Source organism: Octopus sinensis, linkage group LG9 (genome assembly GCF_006345805.1).
Source record: "Octopus sinensis linkage group LG9, ASM634580v1, whole genome shotgun sequence".
NCBI lineage: Eukaryota > Metazoa > Mollusca > Cephalopoda > Octopoda > Octopodidae > Octopus > Octopus sinensis.
In genome coordinates, this window is record NC_043005.1 from 7428303 (window position 1) to 7453820 (window position 25518).

General features: G+C 36.8%; 2 protein-coding genes and 1 long non-coding RNA gene across 11 annotated transcripts in view; 2 read left to right on the top strand and 1 right to left on the bottom strand.

Moving 5' to 3' along the window:
- The first annotated feature begins 308 nt into the window (after positions 1 to 308).
- LOC115215781 (zinc finger protein 85-like) lies at positions 309 to 3267 on the top strand. The gene is made up of 3 exons (XM_036505751.1): positions 309 to 442; positions 1384 to 2645; positions 2814 to 3267. Exons 2-3 carry the CDS (start codon positions 1767 to 1769, stop codon positions 3144 to 3146), a joined length of 1212 nt encoding a protein of 403 aa, XP_036361644.1. The 5' UTR covers positions 309 to 442; positions 1384 to 1766; the 3' UTR covers positions 3147 to 3267.
- A 1399-nt stretch (positions 3268 to 4666) lies between these two features.
- LOC118764766 lies at positions 4667 to 6060 on the top strand. Its single transcript, XR_005000564.1, has 3 exons — positions 4667 to 4695; positions 4727 to 4994; positions 5402 to 6060. It is a non-coding gene; the product is annotated as an uncharacterized LOC118764766 (long non-coding RNA).
- A 10645-nt stretch (positions 6061 to 16705) lies between these two features.
- Positions 16706 to 25518, bottom strand: part of LOC115215648 (adhesion G-protein coupled receptor G6-like) — a 124721-nt gene continuing 115908 nt past the window's right edge. For all 9 annotated transcript variants that reach the window (XM_036505744.1, XM_036505745.1, XM_036505746.1 and 6 more), the window contains 5 exons: positions 25371 to 25494; positions 23744 to 23888; positions 21662 to 21734; positions 20164 to 20555; positions 16706 to 17022 (listed from right to left, as the gene is read on the bottom strand). In XM_036505744.1, coding sequence (XP_036361637.1) covers positions 16964 to 17022; positions 20164 to 20555; positions 21662 to 21734; positions 23744 to 23888; positions 25371 to 25494 — 793 coding nt within the window. In that variant the 3' untranslated portion in view covers positions 16706 to 16963. The remainder of the gene's footprint in view (positions 17023 to 20163; positions 20556 to 21661; positions 21735 to 23743; positions 23889 to 25370; positions 25495 to 25518) is intronic.

The following is a 25518-nucleotide window of genomic DNA, read 5'->3' on the forward strand; positions in this document are numbered from 1 at the left end:
CATCTCTCATATATATATATATACACACATATATCTATATATACACACGCGCGCATATATATATATATACATATATATACAAACGTGCGCATATATATATATATATATATATACACGCGCGTGTATATATATATATATATATATATGTGCACGTATATATATACATATATATACACACGCGCGCATATATATATACACACACGCGTGCATATATATATGTATATATATATATACGCGCGTGCGCGCACGCACGCACACACAGAGCTTTATCACCTGACCAAAGAAGCTGACCAATGAAAATCTAATAATTTATCTTCTGCGGTCTGTTTACCTTAGCAGTCACCTCTTATCACCATTTCCCATTCATTATAATTCCTTTCATTACTTCTGCATTCATCAGTTTTTCCTCTAATTTTTCTGTCTACCAAATTCTACTGGCGAGGTATTTTTCTCTTTTTAATACGTTATCATTCCCTGTTATACCGTGAGGATTACTACTACATGTTATTACTTCTGAGTAAACAGTTTTTGTTAATTAAATTTTCCTCTCCCTGCCTGTGTAACAATCTTTCTTTAATTTCAGTTGCTCAACAAAAGTTAATTAGCTTAATCAATTACAATGATGAGAACGAAGATCTGGTTACTTTTCCCCATTTTAACCGTCATTAAATCACTGAAGAGAAATACATAGACTAGATTTTTTTAATTAATGTAATTTCTTCGTTCATCAAAATATTTTTGTTTGATCTGCCATAAAAATTGCAGCATCGTTGAAAACAACTTGCTGAACAATCGGTTCACGTTTCTGGAGGTACAAGAATATTATCTGGAAATGAAATCGTGAAAAGAATGTCCTTTTTTACTGGTCTCCTTTTACTTGTATAGTTATTAATAACGATAAGTTATCTATCGAACGAATTTGATCCTTCTAAAATCCAATTAATTTTCGTAACACCGAATTTATAAATTATCGGTTTAACAGGGGAAAAAGCTACAGTTAACAAGGGAAGAACAATTAGAATATTTTAAAATCAGAAATGAAGGAAATAAAGAATTTAATATTGAAAGGGATTGTATTAACAACTGGATCATTTTATGCCGATGAATCAAATTTAGACAAGTTGCTTGGAATTCTCAACATATTAGTAAAAATATTAGCTTTAATATGTTATGGTTTTATGTAATGTACAATGGTAGGGAATAAAAGCTTTTTTTAGATTCTACAAGAGAAATGTCATAGGCAAACGGATAACGTTCCCACTAGTTTATGTAATTTTAGTTAAACGTTATCTATAGTTTATTAGTATAGAAATGCAGTAAAAATTCTTTTGTTGAATCTTTACTTTAATTATTCTCTATATCTCTGTTCCTCTCATATTTCAGAATATCAAATGACATTCGTATCAAGGAATACTACTAAATTTAAACCAAAGGAAGATGTATTATATAAAAAAAAGATGTAACCATGTTTATACATATCTATGGAAGAATTACAGTGAAATATTTTGAGATTATCAACATTTTTCTGCTTTGCTGTTTGGAAAAATGATTTTGCAGTCGAATTAAAGCTGAGCTAATTTGCAAAGGAGTTTACAAACATCTTCAGAGATCATTAAACATCATGTTGTTGGATTGGAAATATTGCAGCTGATACATTTGTTATGAATAAATTATAAAAAGAAAAACAAATATATTCACATATTCTGGTTTATGAAAAAAAGATTATATCGTGAATAAATTTAGTGCAAACTTTTTCCCATGAAGAAATGCCAAAAACATTAACAACATCATCATACTTCTGTGATATCTGCGGTAAATCGTTCTCTCAAAAAGGTAACCTTACTAAACATAAACGTATTCATACCGGAGAGAAGCCCTATCAGTGCGATGTCTGTAGTAAATCATTCCCTCAAAATGATCATTTAATTACTCACAGACGTATTCATACAGGAGAAAAACCATACCACTGTGAGATCTGTGGTAAAGCATTCTCTGCAAGAAGTAGTTTAATTAGTCACATACATATTCATACAGGAGAACACCCATATCACTGTGATATCTGTGGTAAAACATTTTCTTCAAGTAGTAACTCAACTATACACAAACGCATTCATACAGGAGAGAAGCCATATCACTGTGATATCTGTGGCAAATCATTCGCTCGAAATGATCACTTAATTAAGCACAAACGTGTTCATACAGGAGAGAAACCTTATCAATGTGATATCTGTGGTAAATCATTTTCTCACAGAAATTCTTTAGCTACTCACAAGCACATTCATACTGGAGAGAAACCATATCACTGTGATATGTGTGGTAAATCATTTTCTCATATAGCTAGCTTAACTCTCCACAAACGTACTCATACAGGAGAGAAACCATATCACTGTGATATCTGCGGTAAATCATTCTCTGGTAGAAGTCAATTAACTGCTCACAAACGTATTCATACTGGTGAGAGCCCATATCACTGTGATATCTGCGGTAAATCATTCACTAGAAGTGTTGACTTGAGTAAACATAAGCGTATTCATACAGGAGAAAAGCCATATCACTGTGATATTTGTGGTAAATCATTCTCTGAAAGTAGTTATTCAACTACACACAGACGGATTCATACAGGAGAAAGACCATATCACTGTGATATCTGTGGTAAATCATTCTATGGAAGCAGTCATTTAACTAAACACAAACGCATTCATACAGGAGAGAAGCCATATCCATGTGATATCTGTGGTAAAGCATTCTCTAGAAGTGGTGACTTGACTAAACACAAACGAATTCATACAGGAGAGAAACCGTATTGCTGTCACATCTGTGGTAAATCATTCTCTCTAAATGGTGATTTAACTAAACACAAACGCATTCATACAGGAGAGAAACCATATCATTGTGATATCTGTGGTAAATCATTCTCTGAAGGAAGTTATTCAATTAGGCACAAAAGGGTTCACACAGGAGAGAAACCATATCATTGTGGTATCTGTGGTAAATCATTCTCTCAAAAAGGTCATTTAACTACTCACATGCGCATTCATACAGGAGAGAAACCATATCATTGCGATGTCTGTGATAAATCATTCCCCCAAAAAAGTCACTTAAATGCACATGCATGTATCTACATGGAAGAGAAATTACACATTTAGTGGCTGTTAACCCTTTTGTTACTGTATTTATTTTGAGATGCTCTGTGTTTCTTTCAATTACTTTAAATATAACAAAGAATTTAGTAAAATAACTCAGTTATCATTCAGCTAGTGTTAGGAACATAAATTGTGACTAAGGTTTGGTGGGAGATTTTAATTCAAAACTTATGAAAACAAGACATTTGCACTCAGATCCAGGGCCGGTTTCAGCCGGGTTGGTCACAAAAGGGTTAAAGGACATTCTGTAGTAAAATTATTTTATCTAACCATGCATTTATTTATACAGGAAAGAAAAGGCTGTGCTTATATTTTATGTAATTTCTACTATAGTAAGAAAACATAGCATTGTGTTATTTGTAATAAAAGCATTCTTCCAGGATATTCACAATAATTTCACCTAACATATTTTCAGAAGATAGAAAAGACACCTTTGATATTTGACATTGTTGGTACACCTATGAACTTATTCAATGTTCAGTGCACCATATGCACTACTTAATTTTTGTTCAAATTATTTTTCTCATAAGTATAATTATTAATGTTTTGAATAGTGACACTTTCTTGTGGAGTAATCAAGGAACGTTGTCAGGAAAAAGATTGTGTGCAGAAATGTAACCAATAGAATAGGTAGAAAAGAGGATTTATTAAGAGTAACTAGAGAGAGAGAAAAGAATGTATGAAGTTGGAAACTGTGATAATGTGTAATAAGAAATGAAAGTCTAGGAGTAATGATGAGAGGCAAGATATAATGAAATATGTAATAAAGGAGAGACACTGGTAGCAGCTGCATGTTTGCATGTAAAAGAGGACAAATGATGGATGTAGAAGTAGTGTTCAGAGCGTGTTCATCATCATCGTTTAACGTCCGCTTTCCATGCTAGCATGGGTTGGACGGTTCAACTGGGGATCTGGGAAGCCAGAAGGCTGCACCAGGCCAGTCAGATCTAGCAGATTTTCTACAGCTGGATGCCCTTCCTAACACCAACCACTCCGTGAGTGTAGTGGGTGCTTTTTATGTGCCACCGACACAGGTGCCAGACGAGGCTGCGAACGGCCACGCTCGGATGGTGTTTTTTTGTGCCACCGACACAGGTGCCTGAACGAGGCTGGCGAACGGCCACGCTCAGATGGTGTTTGTTACGTGCCCACAGCACAGAGGCTGGCACAGCCACGATCGGATGGTGTTTGTTACGTACCACCAGCACGGAGGCCAGTCGATGCGGTACTGGCTACGGCCACATTCGGATTGTCTTATGTTCCACCAGCACTGGTACCACAAAAATACAAATTCCATTGATGTTCATCGATTTTGATTTGATTTGATTTTCACTTGCCTCAACAGGTCTTCACAAGTAGAGTTATGTGTCCCAAGAAGAAAGGTATGCACAGGTGGACTGACTACGTCCCAGGTAGGGGCCATGGGTTATGGCCTCACGTGTCCTGCCGGGTCTTCTCACGCACAGCATACTTCCAAAGGTCTCGGTTTCTGGTCATTTCCTCGGTGAGACCTAAAGCACGAATGTTGGATGTCAGTAATAAGTGATCTGGGGTAGAGGGTGTAGCAGTGTACAAATTTTGAGGTAATACTAAATATTAAAGGAGAACATGCATGATGGTAAGACTGACCTGAGGGAATGCTTGCAGCAAATGGCGAGGTACACCAGTTACCAGCAGATCCAAAGCAATTCCTCATTACTCTGGCGGCATTGTGATTGGGGAGAGGCACTTGTGGCAGCCACGTTTGTTGATGAATGTTGAGTAGTTGTAGAAATGACAGATGGCATGGTGCAGTGAACAGGGAAAGGAAACAGCAGAAAGACTCAGCAGGAAAATAGGTTGAATACCCCAGTTATATAGGCGCAGGAGTGGCTGTGTGGTAAGTAGCTTGCTTAAGAACCACATGGTTCCGGGTTCAGTCCCACTGTGTGGCACCTTATGTAAGTGTCTACTATAGCCTTGGGCCGACCAAAGTCTTATGAGTGGATTTGGTAGACGGAAACTGAAAGAAGCCCGTCGTATATATATATATATATGTACGTGCGTGTTTGTGTGTCTATTTGTCCTCCCAACATCGCTTGACAACCGATGCTGGTGTGTTTACGTCCCCGTAACTTAGCGGTTCAGCAAAAAAGAGACCGATAAAATAAGTACTAGGCTTACAAAGAATATGCCCTGGGGTCGATTTGATCGACTAAAGGCGGTGCTCCAGCATGGCCACAGTCACATGACTGAAACAAGTAAAAGAGAGAGTAAAGAGTATATGCATTATTATATATCCCCACCTTTATCACCACATTTTAATGTCTGTTTTGTCCTGTTTGTGTGAGAAGACTTTTTCCTGAGCAGCAACATCTTGAACTCAATCTTAACCACTTTGCCCCAAGGCTTTCTTGCTCTCCCTCCTCCACAGGCTCTATTGAAATCAAGTTCACTTTTATATTTCTCTCAAAATATCAAAATTTGACATGAAATGCAACTTGACATTTTTCATTTTCATTTTAAAACTGGCTACATAAATTGGCTTACATTCATTTTCTGTTTATTGACAAATCAAATGAGTAATTTATCACTTTTCTTTGGTTGAAACACTCTTTTGACAGCCTTTAACAGTGGACTGATGGGAAAGATTTAGTAAACAAGAAGGGATCAAGATGTTTGCTATATATACCTAAAACCACGCTAATAGCTTAAGAGTGAAATTTAGGATTTCTCCATTTTCTGTGAATCGATTTTGATAAAAGTTTTCCCTGATGGTTTGCACACTATTGCAACACTATTGTTATTTTTTTCATTATTCTGTGTAGCGTCCTTTCTTTTTTTATTTCCGATTCTTCAGTTTTGGGGTGAACCACACTAATAGCTTTTGAATGAAAATAGCCCATCTAGACATTTTTTCTTTCAGAAAATGAAGGGTAATAATGAATTATTTAGCCACATGAGCACCATTTCAATGGATAACTTTTAAAAAAAACCCTATTGGGCATGGAATCTGTCAATTCTGCCTCTGTTGCAGCTTTGATGATCGCCCATAAGACATCTTTCGAAGTAAATTGGCATCCATCGGCATAAACATCTTGTTTAACCCTTTAGTGTTTGCATTATTCTGCCAAAATTAATGCTTCTTCATCCTCATTGTTTTGAACTTATCATGCATTATCTTGTAGCTATGAGATTTTGATGAGGTAGCTGTTAATTTTTAAAACGATATTGTAGGGTTGGTGTAAGAGACCAGATCTGGCCAGTTTGAACATAAAACAGGCAGAATACTTTTGGCTGGATATGATGGACCAAAGATTTTCAATAGGGTTGAGATCTGGAGATGCTAGCAGCCACGTCTTCAACCTTTCACCTTTTGTACCGTAAGACCCTAGGAATGTTTGGGTGGTCCTGGCAGAGTGGGAAGGAGTGTTGTCATGCATGAATGTGAGATTCCTTAGAAGTGACAGAAGTATATCATCTTACCAGGGATCCAAAACTTCCTTCAGGAAATTGCAGTGGGTTGCTGGAGTTAATTTAACCTCTTCAAGCACCCTGACTGGGTCAACAAGTCTGTCTTTAGTGATACCAGACCACAACAGGACTCCTGTACCCTGTTGGCAACGCTCATCTCCAAAATTGACCCGACCATTTGCCCAACCATCAGGTTGATCAAGGGTCACCCTGGTTTTGTCAGTGAGCAGAACATTCATGTCTAACATCGTATTCTTTTGGGCCATTTGAAGCCTCAGACTCCTGTGGGGAGGCAGTTTCAGGGGTTTTCACACAGAAGCCATAGTTCAGAGGATGGGACTTCTGGTGGTTTTCAGTCCACAAGGAAGTCCAGGGGTGGAGAAAATGGCTTTACTCATTTGTCCAGGTTTCTCAGCTAACTTGCAGCCAATATTCCTTAAATCCCTAGCTGTTACAGTCTTGGCTGTCCCACAATTGGATCATTTCTTCCTTGGCACTTATGTGGCTAAATAATTCATTATGTCAATAAATTTTATAATATGGTTTTCTGTTAAATATATACTCAATGTATGCTTAATATGTACCATTGCCCTTCATTTTCTGAAAAAAAAATGTCTAGATGGGCTATTTTCATTCAAAAGCTATTAGCATGGTTCACCCAAAAACTGAAGAATCTGAAATAAAAAAGAAAGGATGTTACACAGAATAATGAAAACTTAGCAATGGTGTTGCCATAGTGTGAAAACCAGCAGGGAAAAGTTTTATCAAAATTGATTCACAGAAAACCGAGAAATCTTGAATCTCACTAAGCAATTAGTTGTGGTTCTGGGTGTTGTGACTACATATAGCTGAGTAGGACTGATGTACTATGAGAACATTTGGGACTTGATGTAACTGATGTATATACTGGTGTAGTTGAAACGCAATTCTTGTTCCCCTCAGTTAGATCTCAGTTATGAGAGCAAAGTAGTTTACCATAAGTATTGGTTCAGACAAGCAGAGAAGGGTGGGGGATTGGATTGGAGAGTATTGCAGTGGCCGAGGAAATATAGGGCCCAAGAGACTGATGAGAAGTAACTGTAAATGATTTAATAACTATATTTAATATGTACACAAATACCTGATGATTACATGATCTTCATTCTCATCAGGTAAAGAATGCCATTCAATGTAAATCAGTGGTTAGTGACTTTAGAATAAAAACTAGAAGGAAGACAGGGAAACTGAAAGAATCTTCAATTGGTAAAAGTTTCAGTCAAGGTTTGATTGGCATTTATGAGAGAAAGGAGTAAATGATAAAATAGTATTGTGGGTGGTTTGAGCTGTGAAAGAGACTGGAAGGAGAGAGCAGAACCAAGAGAAGATATTGAGTATATATTTTTAAAAGAAAAAGTAGAATGAGAAGCTGTTGGATGGGGAAAGAGAATCTGCTCCAAGGAGTCAGTGTGATTTAGGATGTGAAAGCAGATGGTCCATGAAGAATAGTTGAGATTCATAAAATATCTGAAGAAAGGTACAGGTTAGACTCTTAAATAAGATGATACAGGAAGGTGTTACACTGGTATAAAAGTATTATTTTCAACTTTTACGAGGGCAAAAGAAATGCACAAGAAAAGGGAAATTACAGAGGAATGAAATTGTTGGAACAGGTTACGAAAGTTATTAGAAGAGTTATAGCAAGCTTTAGGGAAAGAACTAGTCTTTGCAGTTTGGATTTGTGCCTGTAAGAGATACTATTAATGCCATATTCCTGGTTATACAATTGAAAAAGTTTGCTGGTAGTAAGCTGTTGTATTTAACATTCATTGACCTAGAGAAGTACTTTGACAATTCCATACCCTAATATGGTAATTACTGCATAAACTTTTTTCTACTCTAGGCACAAGGCCCGAAATTTTGGAGGAGAGGGGGCGGTCAATTAGATCGACCCCAGTACGCAACTGGCACTTAATCTATTGACCCCAAAAGGATGAAAGGCAAAGTCGACCTCGGCAGAATTTGAACTCAGAACGAAATACCGCTAAGTATTTTGCCCAGTGTGCTAACGTTTCTGCCAGCTCACCACCTTGGTTACTACATAAACTAATAGCATGTAAGAGCTGTGCAAACCATGTGCTGAGGTGTAGTTGACAATGTATGAGTAAAGGATATAGCAATTAGCAAAAACTAAAGATTTGATAAGCAGAGAAGACAGGACTATGCTGTCATCAAGGAAATAACTTTGATATCAGAAATTCTATATTGTGCACCTGCTGTACATTATGGATGCGTAAGTGGTATAGTAGGATCATAGAGGCAGGTTAATGGAGAAAGTAGATACACAGTAGCAAAGTATCTACAGAAGAAATGGTTCCCTGAACTTCTTTGAACTCAGTGTGACAAAGTTGATACACAGTAGCAGCATATACAAAGGATACATGTAAAACAAAATTCTTTCAATGAATAGTAGGCACCCCACAAAAACAGACCAGCTTTGTTGCCTAGATAGCCTAATTAGCAAAAGAAGTGGGTGTTCTAAAAACGTAGCAGCCTGTCACAGTGAGTTGAAAGAAGTTAAGGGAACTATTACTTCTGTTGGTAATAAATGACAAATGAATTGAGTATAATTCACTTAATGTGTGGATGTTAAGTGTGCATGAAAGACAACACAAATGAACTGAGAGAAAACAGAATGTTAAGGAAATCGAATGTAGTGTGCTAGAGAGAAGACTGTACATGTAATGAGTATGGAAGAGGACAGCTGTATGGGGAAGTGCAGAGTGCTCAAAGTAAAAAGAATCTGAGGAAGGTACCGGCGAGCTGGCTAAGGCAGTGAGCTAGCAGAATCGTTAGCATGCCGGGCGAAATGCTTAGCAGTATTTCGTCTGCCGTTACGTTGTGAGTTCAAATTCCGCCGAGGTCGACTTTGCCTTTCATCCTTTTGGGGTCGATAAATTAAGTACCAGTTACGCACTGGGGTCGATGTAATCGACTTAATACATATGTCTGTCCTTGTTTAGCCCCTTATGGGTAATAAAGAAATAGGTACTGGATGAAGTAGTGAAGACTGATCTCAGAACGCTGAATCTTATGAAGATGACAAACCATAATGACAGAGTATCCACAGTACCAGAGAATACCAACCTTCTTGCGCAAGCTTGGTGAAACGAAGGTTAAAATAGTAGAAATAATGAAAATTGCAATCTACAAATATATTTTTCTCCTATCTTTTTCCTGTTGTTTCTCCATTTACTCTCAACTTACTTCTTTGATACCTCTAAGTCTCTCAGCCATAGCAATCATGGGCGGCGTTTCTTTCACTAATAGTTTATAGTACTTGCTCACTGTCTTTTAAAATGTATACCCTTATGAAAAGAGAATGCAATCAAATTTTAGTATAAACGTGATTTTGATCCCTCATGTTTATAAAACCAAGTCTAGACAATGACAAATTACGACGTTTGGCGGTACAAAGATAAACAGAGAGAGAGAGAGAGAGAGAGTAAATAACATGGATAAAAATTTGTAGGGGTAAGTGTGTGAAAGGATTAGAATGAATATGATTAAATTATATTTCCTGAAAAGTATGGATTTAGATACAGAAATTAAATGATGACAGAATGAGACGGGGTGGGGTGACTAGCAGAAACAGAACCTTGCAGGGTGCAGAATTGGTGTAGACCAGGGATGGGAAAACTTCAGCAGTGCAGCAGTAAAAAATTTCCAAAGAAAAAAGTCAGCGGGCGGGTCACAAGTTCTAATTCATATCTGTGTAAACCTTGTATATATCTAAGTATAATTCGATATACATTAATAATAAGTTTAACACTTTAAATTAACGCTACCACTGAATTTAGGACGTTTATATTACTTATGATGTATTCCATATTTTTCAGCTATAATGTAGTTGGGTCTCAAGGGGATGGTACAAACATGGAAGCACTCCGTCGGTTACGACAACGAGGGTTCCGGTTAATCCGAATCAACGGAACAGCCTGCTCGTGAAATTAACGTGTAAGTGGCTGAGCACTCCACAGACACGTGTACCCTTAACGTAGTTCTCGGGGATATTCAGCGTGACACAGAGAGTGACCCATCCCTGGTCTACACCAATTCTGCACAACAGAAACAGGAAGTAAGAGTGAGAGAAAGTTGTACCATCCCTGCCGGAGTCTCGTGGAGCTTTTAGGTGTTTTCGCTCAATAAACACTCACAACGCCCGGTCTGGGAATCGAAACCGCGAGTCCGCTGCCCTAACCACTGGGCCATAGCAATGTGTTTAATAGTGATAAATAAAATTTCCATTCAAATATTGTGTAAATTTTATAATTGAAAACTTTATTTTGTATATACGAGTATATCAGCATGCGGGCACAATAAAATGGGCTCGCGGGCGCAATTGTGCCCCAAGCGGGGGTTTTCCCCACCCCTGGTGTAGACGAATCAGAAATGTTGACATAAAAGAGGTTTTCAATTAAAGAAATTTATAAAATGTATGATACATAGCCATATTAGTTATTAATAGACTGAGCAGATCTTCCAACAACTTTATACATGGCGTACATAGCCATATTAGTTATTAATAGACCGAGCAGAACTTCCAACAACTTTATACATGGCGTATCCTTTTTCTATGTTAATAAAAACCTCTTTAATGTAGTGAATAGAACGAGCGAACGACATACATTAAGTTGTGATGGGTAGGATTGATGTAGCCGAAGTTTATACATGAAGAACTCCGGATCTTTTCGGTTTGAACGGCAGATTTTTCTAGCGGTGTCATATGAAATTGTCACCCATAATTATGACCATAGTATCGATCTATTGCATTTCTATCTGTTTTAGGGTTAGGAGTGGGGGAAGGGTATCTTTTTTTCTTCACAAATGTAAATAAACCCAATCTGTTTCTTAAACGAGGGACATATTCATACGGCACAGAATATTTACTTTTGCCTCAATACACGTCAGTGATTGGTTGAAATTGTAGAAATTGAAGGAAAAAAACAACAAATATCGGCATAGTTTCGGTTGTAGTAGCACAGATTTCCGTCGATTTCCGTAAAAAACTTTTATTTTTTTACATAAGTAATGAGAGCGAAAGAGACTAAGAGGAAGCGATTTTACGACGAGAAGGTTTCACTTTGAAGTCGGCCTGTGTGTGTTTGATGGGGTGTGGGAGACAGACAGTATGTTGTGTAAGTGAAGTGCTTCTGTTAGTGTGCGAAGAGACAGACATACATATACACATACACCGAGTAAAAAATTACGATGAATCGGCCATACATACATACACACACACACACATACATAGATACATACACACACCACATACATACATACATACATACACACACACATACTTACACACACATAGATACATACACACACACACACATACATGCAGACATACATATACACATACACCGAGTAAAAAATTACACTGAATCGACCATACATACATACACACATACATACATACACACACACACATACACAGATACATACACACACACACATACATGCAGACATACATATACACATACACCGAGTAAAAAATTACGATAAATCGGCCATACATACATACATACACACACACATACTTACACACACACACATACATAGATACATACACACACACATACATGCATATACACATACACCGAGTAAAAAATCAGTTATCTCTCTCTTTCACACATTACTCTCTCTGTCTCTTCGCACACACTAACAGAAGCACTTCACTTACACAACATACTGTCTCCCACACCCCATCAAACACACACACATGTACATCAATGCTTCCCCTAGACGGTAACTTCAAAGACAAACTTCCCTCGTCATAAAATTGCTTCCTCTTAGTCTCTTTCGCTCTCATTACTTATGTAAAAAAATAAAAGTTTTTTTACGGAAATCGACGGAAATCTGAGCTACGACATGCGAAACTTCGCCCAAATATCTTACAAACTATAGACTTTTCTCAATAAAGCCAAGAGAAAAAGATGTTTTATAAATACATTCTACCAGTATACGAAGTTTAAAATTCTTTAGTTACCTAAAAATTATGTTAAAAACTGCCGTTCAAACAGAAAAGATCCAGAACTCGCCTCTAGTCACAAAAGAGTTTTGAGATTTACGTCACCCCCTCCCCCATTTGGCATTGTAAAATTTAAAAAATAATTGGGTTTATGTTTACTTTAATAGCCGGCCACAAAAAACAAAAGTGTCACAGGTGTAAAAATATGTATATTAAACGAATGTGAAAACAAAAATTTGTACCAATACACTGGGGGTGGGGATGTTGAGAGGATTTTCGGAAAATTCACAAGATCCGATTTGGTGAGAAAAACAAATTCATAAATACGGAGTTGAATATGGTTTCACTATGGAAAAAAAGTTAAGGGCGATTTAGCTGTTGTTTTTAGCACATCTCCATCGTTGGGATCTTTTTAAAATGCTTTTTCTATTATTTAAAGGAAATAAAAAACGAATCTAAAAATTCTTTTTCAAACTTTTTTCCATTACATCCAAGCAAAAAATAATTTATGAATTTCTTTTCGAAAGTTTTCTCGCCACCCCTCAGAAAAAAATTTCCCCAGAATTTTTTTTATAATCGTAATCTATGCCGTTTGAAATATATTTATATAAAATTTCGGCGTAACTTTGGTATATGTACCGGTGTAAGTACCGGATACATTTCAAAAAAGTGTTTTTTTTTATATATATATGGGGGTGTTAGGGGTGGGTGGAAAGGGTTTCTGTTATCTTCAGAAATGTAAACAAAGTCACGTGTGTACATATACCGAAGTATCGCCAAAATTTCATTAGAAGCTATCCATTTTCCTAAAAGTTATGATGGAAAAAGTCGGATTTTGTGAATTTTCCGAAAGTCCTCTCCCCCACAACACCCGTTACACTTTTTTTTAAATGTTTTGGTAGTCGGGTGTTAAAGCAAACATTAATTTATAACTTTAAAAAATTAATAGTGGCTGTTGTTCCAAAGGCACGATGCGGGAGGGGATAGTAGTAGAAGCAAAAAAAAAAAGAATTTAAGGAAGAAACCCCTCCGTCATTTTCAAAATGCGTGATACGAAAACGAAGAAAATCCAACCTGTGTGGGACAATTATTTCGAAAGTCTGCAGTTTTGCTCCGTTTTAAGAATATCTGCGCAGATATATATTTAACCTTTTATTGTGAAAAATATGGGTCATACATCGTAGTTTAGAAACTATTTCTTGAGCCGTCTTGTTATTGTGATGTTCAACAAGTAATATCAAAAACTTTGTCTGTGGGACATGAATTACCGATATTTTCCACATTTCTTGCTTTCAATAATGTAAGAAAGAAGGGGGGAAATGATTGGGGCCACAAAATATCAGTAGTGTTAACGAAAGTCTATATTATAGACAATACGTTGGGTCTTTAATACTCACGAATATTGTATAAAAGATACCACTCCAAAAGCGGAAAGCGCTTGGCTGTGTGAAGGGAGACAATTCTCGCTACATCCCTTTTCATTAACGTTGGATTTTGTTATCTGGTTTAGAGTCTGTGATAACGTATAGCCGTACTTATTGGTGGACCATTATTACTATGGTCAAGAACCTTGTTAAACTCTTCAATACTATTGTCTACTAAGTCTGAGTTGTAGGGTAGAAGTACTTCTGTTTCATCAGCTAATAGAACTACTTTCTGTTTCATTGGTAACTTTTCTGACTCACAATAAAACGTATTTTACCTATCCTTTTGGGCATTCCCAGTATGACGCCTTTTGCCAATTCTTTCAGCCATATTTACAGGTAAAAAACCATAATCCTATATTCTAAGTGGGGATCATATGGATGATCTGCTTTCAATAGTTGTAATTCTAAGTGTCTGACAGCGCTCATATGCCATGAGATTGTCGATATGTGAGGTTGGAAGTCTGGCGCTCAGTTTGCCAAAAGTAAGCGAATTCTTTGAATAAATGACTTGCTAAATTTCCACCCAATCGTTTGTCATGAGTTTAACTGGAATTCCAACTTTAACAAATTGATATTTACAGTACTTTATGGTTTTGTTCTGTTGTGTATGAGAGCTTACCAAACTCAATGAATTCATCGTGGTAATCTACACCAGTCAATCAGTGAATGGACCCCATGATCTAATGATTGTGAGTGCAACAGCCTAACCACTAGGCTACATACCTTTACGGTAAAGAGGTACTAATGCTAAATATATACGTCAATATTAGTGATGCACTACAGGCAAGTCTAATAATGATAGTAGGCTCTACCGTTTTTAAAATTTTATTTGTTGTTTCTATGAAAGACATACTTCATTGTCATCCATTTCAAGCAGCAGCAAAGGTGCAAAAGTGCCCTTAATCCATATTTCAAACTAACAATCTAGGATTTTATAGATAATTCTATTTATGTCATTTTTTGTTACTTTTTGTATTTTCTTTTCATTTTTGTTGTAACTACAAGGTTTGCCATGAGCAGAAAATGCCAGGGACCTACCTCAACTCAGTAGTATGCTTTACTGTTTTTTATTTATTTATGGATCCCACATTCTCTGGATAATAAACCTGAAAAATGTTTACCATTTACTCTACAGCAATGAAAGTAACACAAATTTCTCCAAGTAATAATTGTTGGATTTTTGAAACTAAAAACTATACTTGAGTACTTGCTAAAGGACTTCCCAAGAGATCGTGTCTAGGATGGACTCTGTAAATGAACTGTGTTGCATTAAGGGAATGTTGCTATATTGTACAGTGAGGTATTTTATCAAGATAGGAGTAGAAATACTTCCTCAAGGAAAACTCTCTACATATGTACATCATTCCTGCAGTAATGATAAGGAAGAGACCTAAATGGTTTGACCATGTAATAAGAAAATTACAGAATAGTTGTGTAGCACAAACATCTTGCAAGACATTCCCAAACCCTAGATCACATGGTCAACTGCTTAAGTGTTGGTCCTTCCAGATCTGTGAAAACTCTGGGCTAATTCTCTCAACAACATAAAGCAGAACATATGATCAAAAAGGATAGCAGTAGTCCAGCTAGTAGGGGAGAGAGAGAAATAGCTAGGATCTGAAATGGTCTGAGCTATTAAGAATAATACATCAGCTTGTGCACATGTACCCCACACATACAAAGGCACTTTGTCAATTGATTAGGTCTATTGATTTGGATCAGGATTGTAAGATCAAACACTCAATTTCCAGACAAACCTTGCATTCTCCTTTTAAGTAAGACACTTCATTTCACATTGTTCCAGATCACTTAACTATGTGTATGCACCATCAACAGCTAGGGTTGACCTTGTAACAAATTGGCATTCTATTCAGTGGGGAGTCTTGGGCACTCAGTTGCTTAAATGCCTTGGAAACCAGAATATGTTCCAGCCTAATGAGCTTGTAGGCTTGTGAGAGAAATAAACTTTTTTTAATGCTTGGATGCATGTATATATACATACATGCCCCAGACCGGGCGTCGTGAGTGTTTATTGAACGAAAAACACCTAAAGCTCCACGAGGCTCCGGCAGGGATGGTGGTGATCCCTGCTGTACTCTTTCACCACAACTTTCTCTCATTCTTACTTCCTGTTTCTGTTGTACCTGTATTTCAAAGGGCCGGCCTTGTCACTCTCTGTGTCATGCTGAATATCCCCGAGAACTACGTTAAGGGTACACGTGTCTGTGGAATGCTCAGCCACTTACACGTTAATTTCACAAGCAGGCTGTTCCGTTGATCGGATCAACTGGAACCCTCATCGTCGTAACCGACGGAGTGCTTCCATCCACATACATGCATATATTCACAGATGAATGTTTGTTTGTATGTATATGTGAATGCATGTGCATTTGTGATTTGAAGAAAGATAGATGTGAATGAATGATAGGAATACATACACTTCTCTAATTGGAATGTAAAATGTTACTTGCTGGATTAAATAAGATAATGGCAGGTGGAAGATTTGGTGATAGCCTTTAGCTAAATGAATATAAATATAATCAATTAAATATTTATGTCTTACAAGGTTTTACATTTTTAGTGAACCAGTACATTTGCATGGGTTCCAAATGCTTCATGGAGAGACAGTATTACAGAATTTCAGTAAGAAAATAGATTGTTGTAACAAACTGGAGGATTTAATTCTTTATTCAGAAATTTTCAATCATAAGAGTTTATAGGGAAAATGGCAATTAGAAAATATGAGAGTTTCAAATCAAACAAGATTTTCATGCTTTCTGTGTTTTAGGGCACAGAAACCTGTCTAAGTTTATTGTTGATTATAGTCTCAGTTGCATAACATATATTTAGTAATAAAGATTTCTATATGAAAGAACATAAAAGAAGTTTACTTATGTGAATAAAAATATAATTAAAGATAATTTCTAGAGTCAGTTTTGCTGGGTAATTTCGAATGTTGTAGCTTTTGTTTGATTAACAGAACTTGAACCTGGAAGCAATGAGAAAAATATATATTAATATGTTCAACTCAAAAATCAAACCTTACACTTTATATATAAAGAAATCAAACCTTACATTTTATATATAAAGAAATCAAACCTTACATTTTATATATAAAGAAATCAAACCTTACATTTTATATATAAAGAAATCAAACCTTACATTTTATATATAAAGAACTCAAACATTACACTTTATATATAAAGAAATCAAACCTTACCCTTTATATATAATCCTAACCATAATTCACTCTTTTCTCACAAATCAAAAGATTCCACTTATGAAAACAATTATAGATGGTACAGTTTATATACAAAACAGTAGTCACACAAACTTATGGCATTGAATTTAATTACTGGGACTATGTTAAAAATATTGGTACGTTTGAGGAATATTTCCAGAGGCAACAGGATAACTTTACATAAAATGAACTTTGTAGATCTTAGGTGTCAAGGATGTAAGTATATGTAGTATATCTCTCTCTTTCTCTCTCCACATACACACACATATATATGGACGTGTGTTTGTGTGTGTGTGTGTGTGTGCATGCGCGCTATAGATTTATAAATGAAGGGGAAAGATTGTACTCTGTACTTGGTGTAGTGTTTGTTCATATATTTCTTTAAATTGGAGAAATTTTTGGTCTGTTTTCATTGTCTATTTGTTTTGGTTGTTGGCTGTGACCAGTTGAGTAGGTATTTGTTGTATGCTACTATTTTCTATTTTTTTCATCTTAAGATGTGGAGGCACATGGACTTGCAGTTGAGGGATCGCAGGTTCAAATCTCAGACTGGGCGATGTGTGGGTTTATGAGCAAAACACCTAAGCACCACGCAGCTCCGGCAGAAGGTAATAGAGAACTTCTGCTGACTCTTTCGCCACAACTTTCTCTCACTCTTTCCTCCTGCATCTTGCAGCTCACCTGTGACAGACCAGCATCCTGTCCAGGTGGGGAACCTATAGACCAAAGAAACAGGGAAACTGGCCCTTATGAGCCAGGCGTAGCTCAAGAAGGAACAAACAACAAAACAACATCTTAAATTATTTGTAGTCTCTAACTCCAAAAAGTCTTTCAAAACAAAGAAATTCACATCGAATATCTCAATTATCCTTTGAAATATGTTTTTTTTTTTTTACAAGAGATAGTTTCAAAAGGGCATTCTTACATTTCTAATTTTGGAACAACTTAAAACACACATATGCACACAATTTCAAAATTTTAATATCCCCCCTCCCCCTCCCCTCCTTTTTGTTTGCAACATTTTTCTGATTCTTGATATGAATTCCATGCTGAAAAGTACTGAGGTGACAATGCTGTTGACATCGTTTTATTGGATTTTGCCAAAGCTTTTGACTCGGTAAACCACCGCCTACTACTTGTCAAGCTTCAAGCATATAGTTTCCATCCTGATATTGTACGATGGGTTGGTGCCTTCCTCTCAGATCGCTCCTTCCAAGTTCAAGTTAATGGTTCGCGGTCCGACGTCTCCAGTGCGAGCAGTGGCGTGCCTCAAGGTTCAGTGCTTGGGCCCTTGTTGTTCTTAGTCTTCATAAATGACTTGCCCGACGACCTCACGCAACACACCTTCTATTTGCCGACGATATCAAACTGGTCGCTCCTCGCGGTAGTATAGAGGATCTTCGTCGATGCCTCCACCAAATTTGGAAGTGGTCTAACGATTGGGACCTTTGTCTGAACGTGTCAAAGTGCTGTCATCTGCCTGTCGGCTCTACTCCTGCAACTCAACTTGATTTCGAGCCGGGTCGTTGCTGCTGGAGAGGACCGATCAGGTAAAGGACCTGGGTATCTGGTGGATTCCTCCTTTTCGCCTTCGGCCCAGTGCGTCCATGCTGCCAACAAAGCGCGCGGAAATGTTTTTGATTCGACGGTCATTCGGAATGCTCAGCAGCCATATTCCTGCCACTCTATGTCACGCTGGTGAGACCCATATTGGAGTATGGGATTCAAGCCTCTTCTCCTTATCTCCTCAAAGACATACAGCACCTCGAAAGAGTCCAGAGGCTGGCTACCCGCCTGGTTCATGGTCTCAAAAATTTGTCCTACGAAGAAAGGCTGAGGACGCTCGACCTTTATTCTCTTGAAAAACGCCGCCGCCGTGGTGATCTCATTCTCGCCCACAACATCATAAGCGGGAAGTGTAACCTCTCGAAAGAGCTGTTCTTCACTCCTGCTCCGGAGCGTCGGCTGCGGGGTCATTCCGAAAAGCTCTACCTGCGACGATTTCATCTCAATCGAAGGAGAGGAGCTTTCTCCGTCGGGTTTGCGGATCCGTGGAACAAGCTGCCAGACGAGATGGTGAAGATGCCGACGACCGCTTTGTTCAAAGCCTCCCTGGACCTCAAGTGGACTGAACTCTTTACATGAACACCACCCTGTACTTAACTCCATGTCCCCCTACATGGCCTTGCTATTTGCTTTTGAGCCAAATTAACTAACTAACTAACTAACTAACAATACTGGAATAATTTTTGTTTTGAAAATGTCAATTTAGTTAATTAGAAATTACACCTCTTCTCCACCACGCCTTCTGAATACCCAACATCAACCTTTTGGTAGCTTTTAAATTTATCTGTTCATTTACAGATGACACAAAGTTCCTTATTATTATATTTGTGGTGTGTGGTACAGCATGTTGCAATAACTCCTAGTTCTAAATGCATGGTGAGCCTATGAAAATATTGTACTAGTATGGCTAATATAACAGCTCAAGTCCTGAAGGTTAATGCTCACAATTTTACAGTTAAATCTGTAGATTACGTTGGGCATCAGTAGTTTGTTCTCAGGTTTGCACTCTTATGGTGTGTTATTGATAAAGGGCTTTTTAGTTTTGGTGCTTTTGTAGTATATGGCCAGGAGATACAGTTTGTGTTTTGTTTTACAATATGTGTGTGTGTGTGCATTGTGGTGGTGGTGTGATGATGGTGGAAGTGGGGGTGATGAAGGTGATGATGATAATGACAAAAAGACGGTGGTGATGGAGGTGATTTTTATGACAATGCCCAATAGTTGCAATGATGCTTAAAGTGTTATTTATGATTATCCTGATTATAACAATGTTTGTGCTGGCTGTGGTAGTCGTATGAATAAAATGGGTCAAATTGGACTTACTAGGTTCGTTCTTGGTACTTTTCTGCAGATCCTTTTCCTTTTGTCTCCTTACAGACATACAGATGATATCTCTGGTATCTTTCTTGTATAGACAGTAGAATATGAAGATAAACAATCCTTGAAGTGTATTGAATATGACAAAGAGGTATTTAAACACTTCAGCCACTTCACCAAAAGTGAAGAATGCTAAGAACCATGAGAGACCCAAAAGACAAAAGAGACCAGCAATGCCCCAAACCCGTACTTTTCTTGTTTTGTGTTCAAATTTCTTGTTGCTTTGCACTGAGACAAGACGCCAGATAACAAGAGAAAAAATGGTAAGGTTGATGGCAAGAATGATCACAATAGGTAACAAAAGAGCAGTGTAGAATGGTATCTTGGACAACCAGCAGCTACAAAAAGAAGTGGAAAGAGAATTAGAGAATGAAATATAACAAATTTTTATAGTCAGTATATTGTTGAATATCACAGGAATTAACCTGGAGTTTTTGATTCCCCAAAACTGAGTTACGTGAAATATTATACATGATATTCCCTATGATGTGTGTGTGTGTGTGTGTGTGTGTGGTGTGTGTGTGTGTGTATGTGTGTGTGTGTCTGTGTGTGTGTGTGGTGTGTGTGTGTGTGTGTGTGTTGATACTATAGAATCTTGAATCATTATTCTGAGTTTCGTGTTACTGATTAGTCAAATTATTCATTTAATTAATCTGCAATGTGAATTTTCTTTGATTTACTTTTTCCATTTCTTCTTTTCACATGGATAATCTGGCACTTTACCCATATATTATCTGTATATTTCCCATTCTGATGAAAGGATTCCTAGCAGTACTATGATAATATTACAAGTAAACATACTCTAGTTCAGTTATTAGGACAGATGACTGGGATCGAAGGGGCCTGCATGCTTCTTCACCACTAAATTCTTGTGAATGGATTTGTTTGGGATCCATATTGTGCCTTTGGGGAACTTGATTAACAATAATGACCTTCATTATCAGTTTGACCTAGTGCTTTGGAGCACCAATGCACAAACTAATCTCTTGTTGATGTACTTATCTCATGGATAGGCTAAGGAAATTATTGATGTCAATTATTTTCAGAAAAATTTAAATAATGTTGACCCTTCAGTATTTAAACCAGCCATATCTGGTCCAAATATTCTATATGTTTTATGTTTAAATTGGTTAGATCCTGCCTTTCACACCTACTTGACAATGTCATTCTCAAAATAAACAATCACATCATCATAATCTCAAAGCTACGAGACAAGGCATGATGAATTGAAAAGAACGTGAATAAATGTTACATTTGACAATAATCTGAATGTTAAAGGGTTAAGCAAGTGAATCCCTTCAACCAGGCATCAAAACTAAATCATAGTTTGAGCTTGCTCATAGATTATCTACTATTCTACAATACTCAAAATATAAATGAATGTAGCACAACACCACTTTAAAGAACAGAGAAAATGAGGTGAATAAAAGACAGAAATACTTACACTTCTGCAATTCTTATGTAGTTGTTCGTATAATTGATTGCAAGAGTAATTATGACAATGATTGCTGGAAGACCTGACAATGATATTTAGATTAATCAATATAATAAGTAGATATCAATCAATATTAAAGCTCATAAAGGCATCAAATTTCAACTGATTCAGTTGACAATGCATTTATCTCCAAAATAATCCAATGTCTAGGTAAAAAGAAATCAACATTTCATTTCATATCATGCATACATGTGCATGCGTGCATACACGGAGAGAGAGAGAGAGAGAGAGAGAGAGAGAGAGAGAGAGAGAGAGAGAGAGAGAGAGAGAGAGAGAGAGAGAGAGAGAGAGAGAGAAGTCACTTTATGCTTGTCACACTTCTGGAGTTCAGAAAATAAATACTATTTTCTTCTTCCAGCTTCATGAATTAATTGGAGAAAAGTGGAAAAAAAGAACACCTGGAAATTCTGAACAAATAGCATGAAGACTCAATTACACAGATGACAATAAAAATGTACTTACACTGATCTCTTCATATATGAGGTTGGGTCAAAAATTTCACAGGCTGACTATGAATGAGTGATGCTAGAGCTGTGAAACCTTGAATGCACTAATTTCAACTCTTTTTATTAATAACTGCATAGCTTCTTTTCAGGTAATATCTCATTTCACACCTCAACTCCTTACATGTTATCTATCTCATGTGGACATCTATGCTTGTCACATAGTGATGCTACCATATCTAAACTGTATGCAATTACTCTCTTTTCAGATAAATTCTATACTCAAATGATTGATCTGCTAGAAATAGCAGCCAAATTCCTTTAAATCCTGTTGTACTGCTTTGAAAAAGATGAACAAGTTATAAAATGTAGTGCTTGATATACAGTCAGAAAAACCTTTTATTGAACGTCTTCAATTATAGGTTTGCTTTATCAGTGCTGAGCTGGGGTTAAACAATGACATCAGGAAGAGTTTTTTTTTTTTTTTTTACTGAAGGTTTAATATTGTGGAATGATTCTGGATTTGCAAACCTAGATTTTAGTGTGAGACAAGACAGTAGTATATGTAATGACATGCATAAGATCTGGTCATCAAATCTAAGTAGAGACTTCAAACTTGAAATCTTCAAAGCCACAGTCGAACCAATTCTACTATATGGCTCAGAAACCTGGACGTTATCAAAGAAGCTTGAGAGGCGGTTGGATGGAACCTACACTCGCCTCCTTATGAGAGCTCAAAATCTCTCGTGGAAGCGCCATCCAACCAAAATGCAAATATATGGGAAATTACCACCTGTGTCATCTCTTGTGAAAGGTAGGAGAGTCCAGTTTGCTGGACATTGTTGTAGAGCTGAAAAAGAAGTAATTTCTACTCTTCTCCTCTGGAAGCCATCTACTCGCAATACCAGAGGGCGCACACTCTCCTACCCTGATGTAATTTCCAGGGATACAGGCATCCAGCAACAGGACCTCCGTAATGCCATGATGGACCATGAAGTCTGGCGTAACAGTAAATTCCATTGTCTCGACCATGGTCGAACAATGATGATGATATGTTGTGGTTGTTATAAGTGGCAAAATTTTAATTTCTGTCTTCAGAAGTGTTTTTGAATATTCAAAGATTAATAATGATACAAGATTCAGGATGTACTGTACTTTCTTAAATGCTTTACAGCAGTGATTCTCAATACTTTTCCTAACCTGAGAAAAGAAATATTTAGGCAAAAATTGCAAAGGGGAAAATAAACTGAACATCTATAGAGTAAGACTTCACTCATAACACCCACTTAACTATTGCCAAAATGACCTGACTTACAGTATATCAGTATTTAGCAAACATCTCAGACTTCAAATTCTATTGAGCTCAACTTTTTCTTTCAATACTTTTGATCAAATGAAATTGGAGAGAAAGCAATATACTAGGTTTGGGTCATTTGACTGAACCTTCCTTCATCAACTAACTTCCAAATAATCTCTTAAATCTATTACAGAGAATGGGTTTGTGTGTGTGATTAATAAATAGATAGAGAGAGAGAGATGTAAGAGAGAAAATGATAGAAATAGAAAGCTATAAAACCATCATACATACCCCAAGCCAAAACAGAACTCCTTATCATAAAATATTTCTGATATGTTGTGGACAGAACAATCACAGATAGGCAAATATGAATTGCTTCTATAGTCATCCACATCATAGTCGTCAAAAGGAAGTAGTGTAACAAAGCAGCAATTGTCTAAAACAATAACAAATACAACAATAATAGCAATAATGATTGCTGATGTAGACACATTGCCTCACACACACATACATAGGGAGGGTTATAATCAGTTATTTTGGTTTTAAACTTTGGTACCAAGATCAGTAATTTCAGGGAGAAGGGAAAGTTGATTACACTGACTTCCAGTGTTCAGCTGGTGCCTATTTCATTGCACTGGAAAGGATGAAAGGCAAAGATAACTTCAACGGAATTTAAACTCAGAATATAAAGACCTGGAAGAACTGCAGCTAAGCATTTTGTCAGACCTCGTAACAATTTTTCTGGCTTTGCACCTTTTAGTAATTTATTCTAATTTAGTCAATCACATCAACTGCAGTACTTAAGTTGTATTTATTATACTGACCCTTTTTGCAAAATTTATGCCAGGTGACCAAGTATTATGGTTCTAGACAAAGTGAAAAAGAATACATCATCATAGATCTAGCCATGAATGTAGCAGTCAAAGAACAGGAGAAAATAGGAAAACAGCAGTATTTGGCTCAGGAAATACTACTGCGGAGGGTTTCTACAGAAGTATTACTAGTTGTTATAGGTGTCCTAGGAACCATCATCAACAGACTTAACAGTTCCCTTTTTGAGATTAAGGTAACTATTAGAATTGCATTATTTCAGAAATCTTCTCTATGGGGAGCTGCAAAGATTGTAAGAAAAGTCCTTGGTATCTAAGGAAATTAGTTGTGACCCAGTATCAAGAACATTGATTCTGAATGTAAAACATTCATGCACACCATGAATAATAATAATAATAATAATAATAATAATAATAATGATGATGATGATGATGATGATGATGATGATGATGATGATGATGATGATGGTGGTGGTGGTGGTGGTGGTGTGGTGGTGGTGGTGGTCGTGTCGTCGTCGTCGTCATCATCATCATCATCATCCTTTCTACTATAGGTACAAGGCCTGAAATTTTGCAAGAGGAAGCTAGTGCTCAACTTCAGTGGGATTTGGGCTCAGGGTATTTGGAACTGGAAGAAATACCCACAAAGCATTTTGCATGATAATCTAATGGGTCTGCCAATTCAATAAGTGTTTCTTTGTGGAAGCTACAAGGATTCAAATAGGCAAAATAAAATTTAAAGACTGTTGGATAGGAGGTTTACAAAACTGAATGAGCTGAGACAAAAGTGTTGTGCAAAAATGGGAGGTGGTATGAAAAGCATTACACAAAATATAATTGGACAAATTTTAAAAAATTGTTTGCCAATTACTGGCTATTTTTGATCATGAAAAAGTCATTATCTGATAACAACAATTGGCAAATGAGAGAATTCATGGAGAAAGTATGCAATACTTATTGATTACAGAAAAATTTAGGAAGTATTGCAACCTAGGCTGTTATGGGGGAAAAACTACCTGTTATACTGTTATTCATAATGTTCAATATAAACAAAAATATGCAAAGGTTTTAATGTTTTTTTCACTCACCTTACAAACAGCTATTATTTTGGAAACATAAGACTGCATCCCAACAAGAAAGATGAGATTAGTCACAGCTAAACTGCTGCATAAATTTACAAGAATCTTTGAAGTAATTAATTTCCAGAGATTTCTGAAATAACAAAAATGTAAATAA

Excerpts from the sequence above, each read along its gene's own strand:
- LOC115215781 (XM_036505751.1), top strand. The coding sequence starts at position 1,767 with ATGCCAAAAACATTAACAACATCATCATACTTCTGTGATATCTGCGGT. Across the intron at positions 2,646-2,813 it reads AAAGACCATATCACTGTGAT|ATCTGTGGTAAATCATTCTC; the intron begins ATCTGTGGTAAA and ends TATTGCTGTCAC.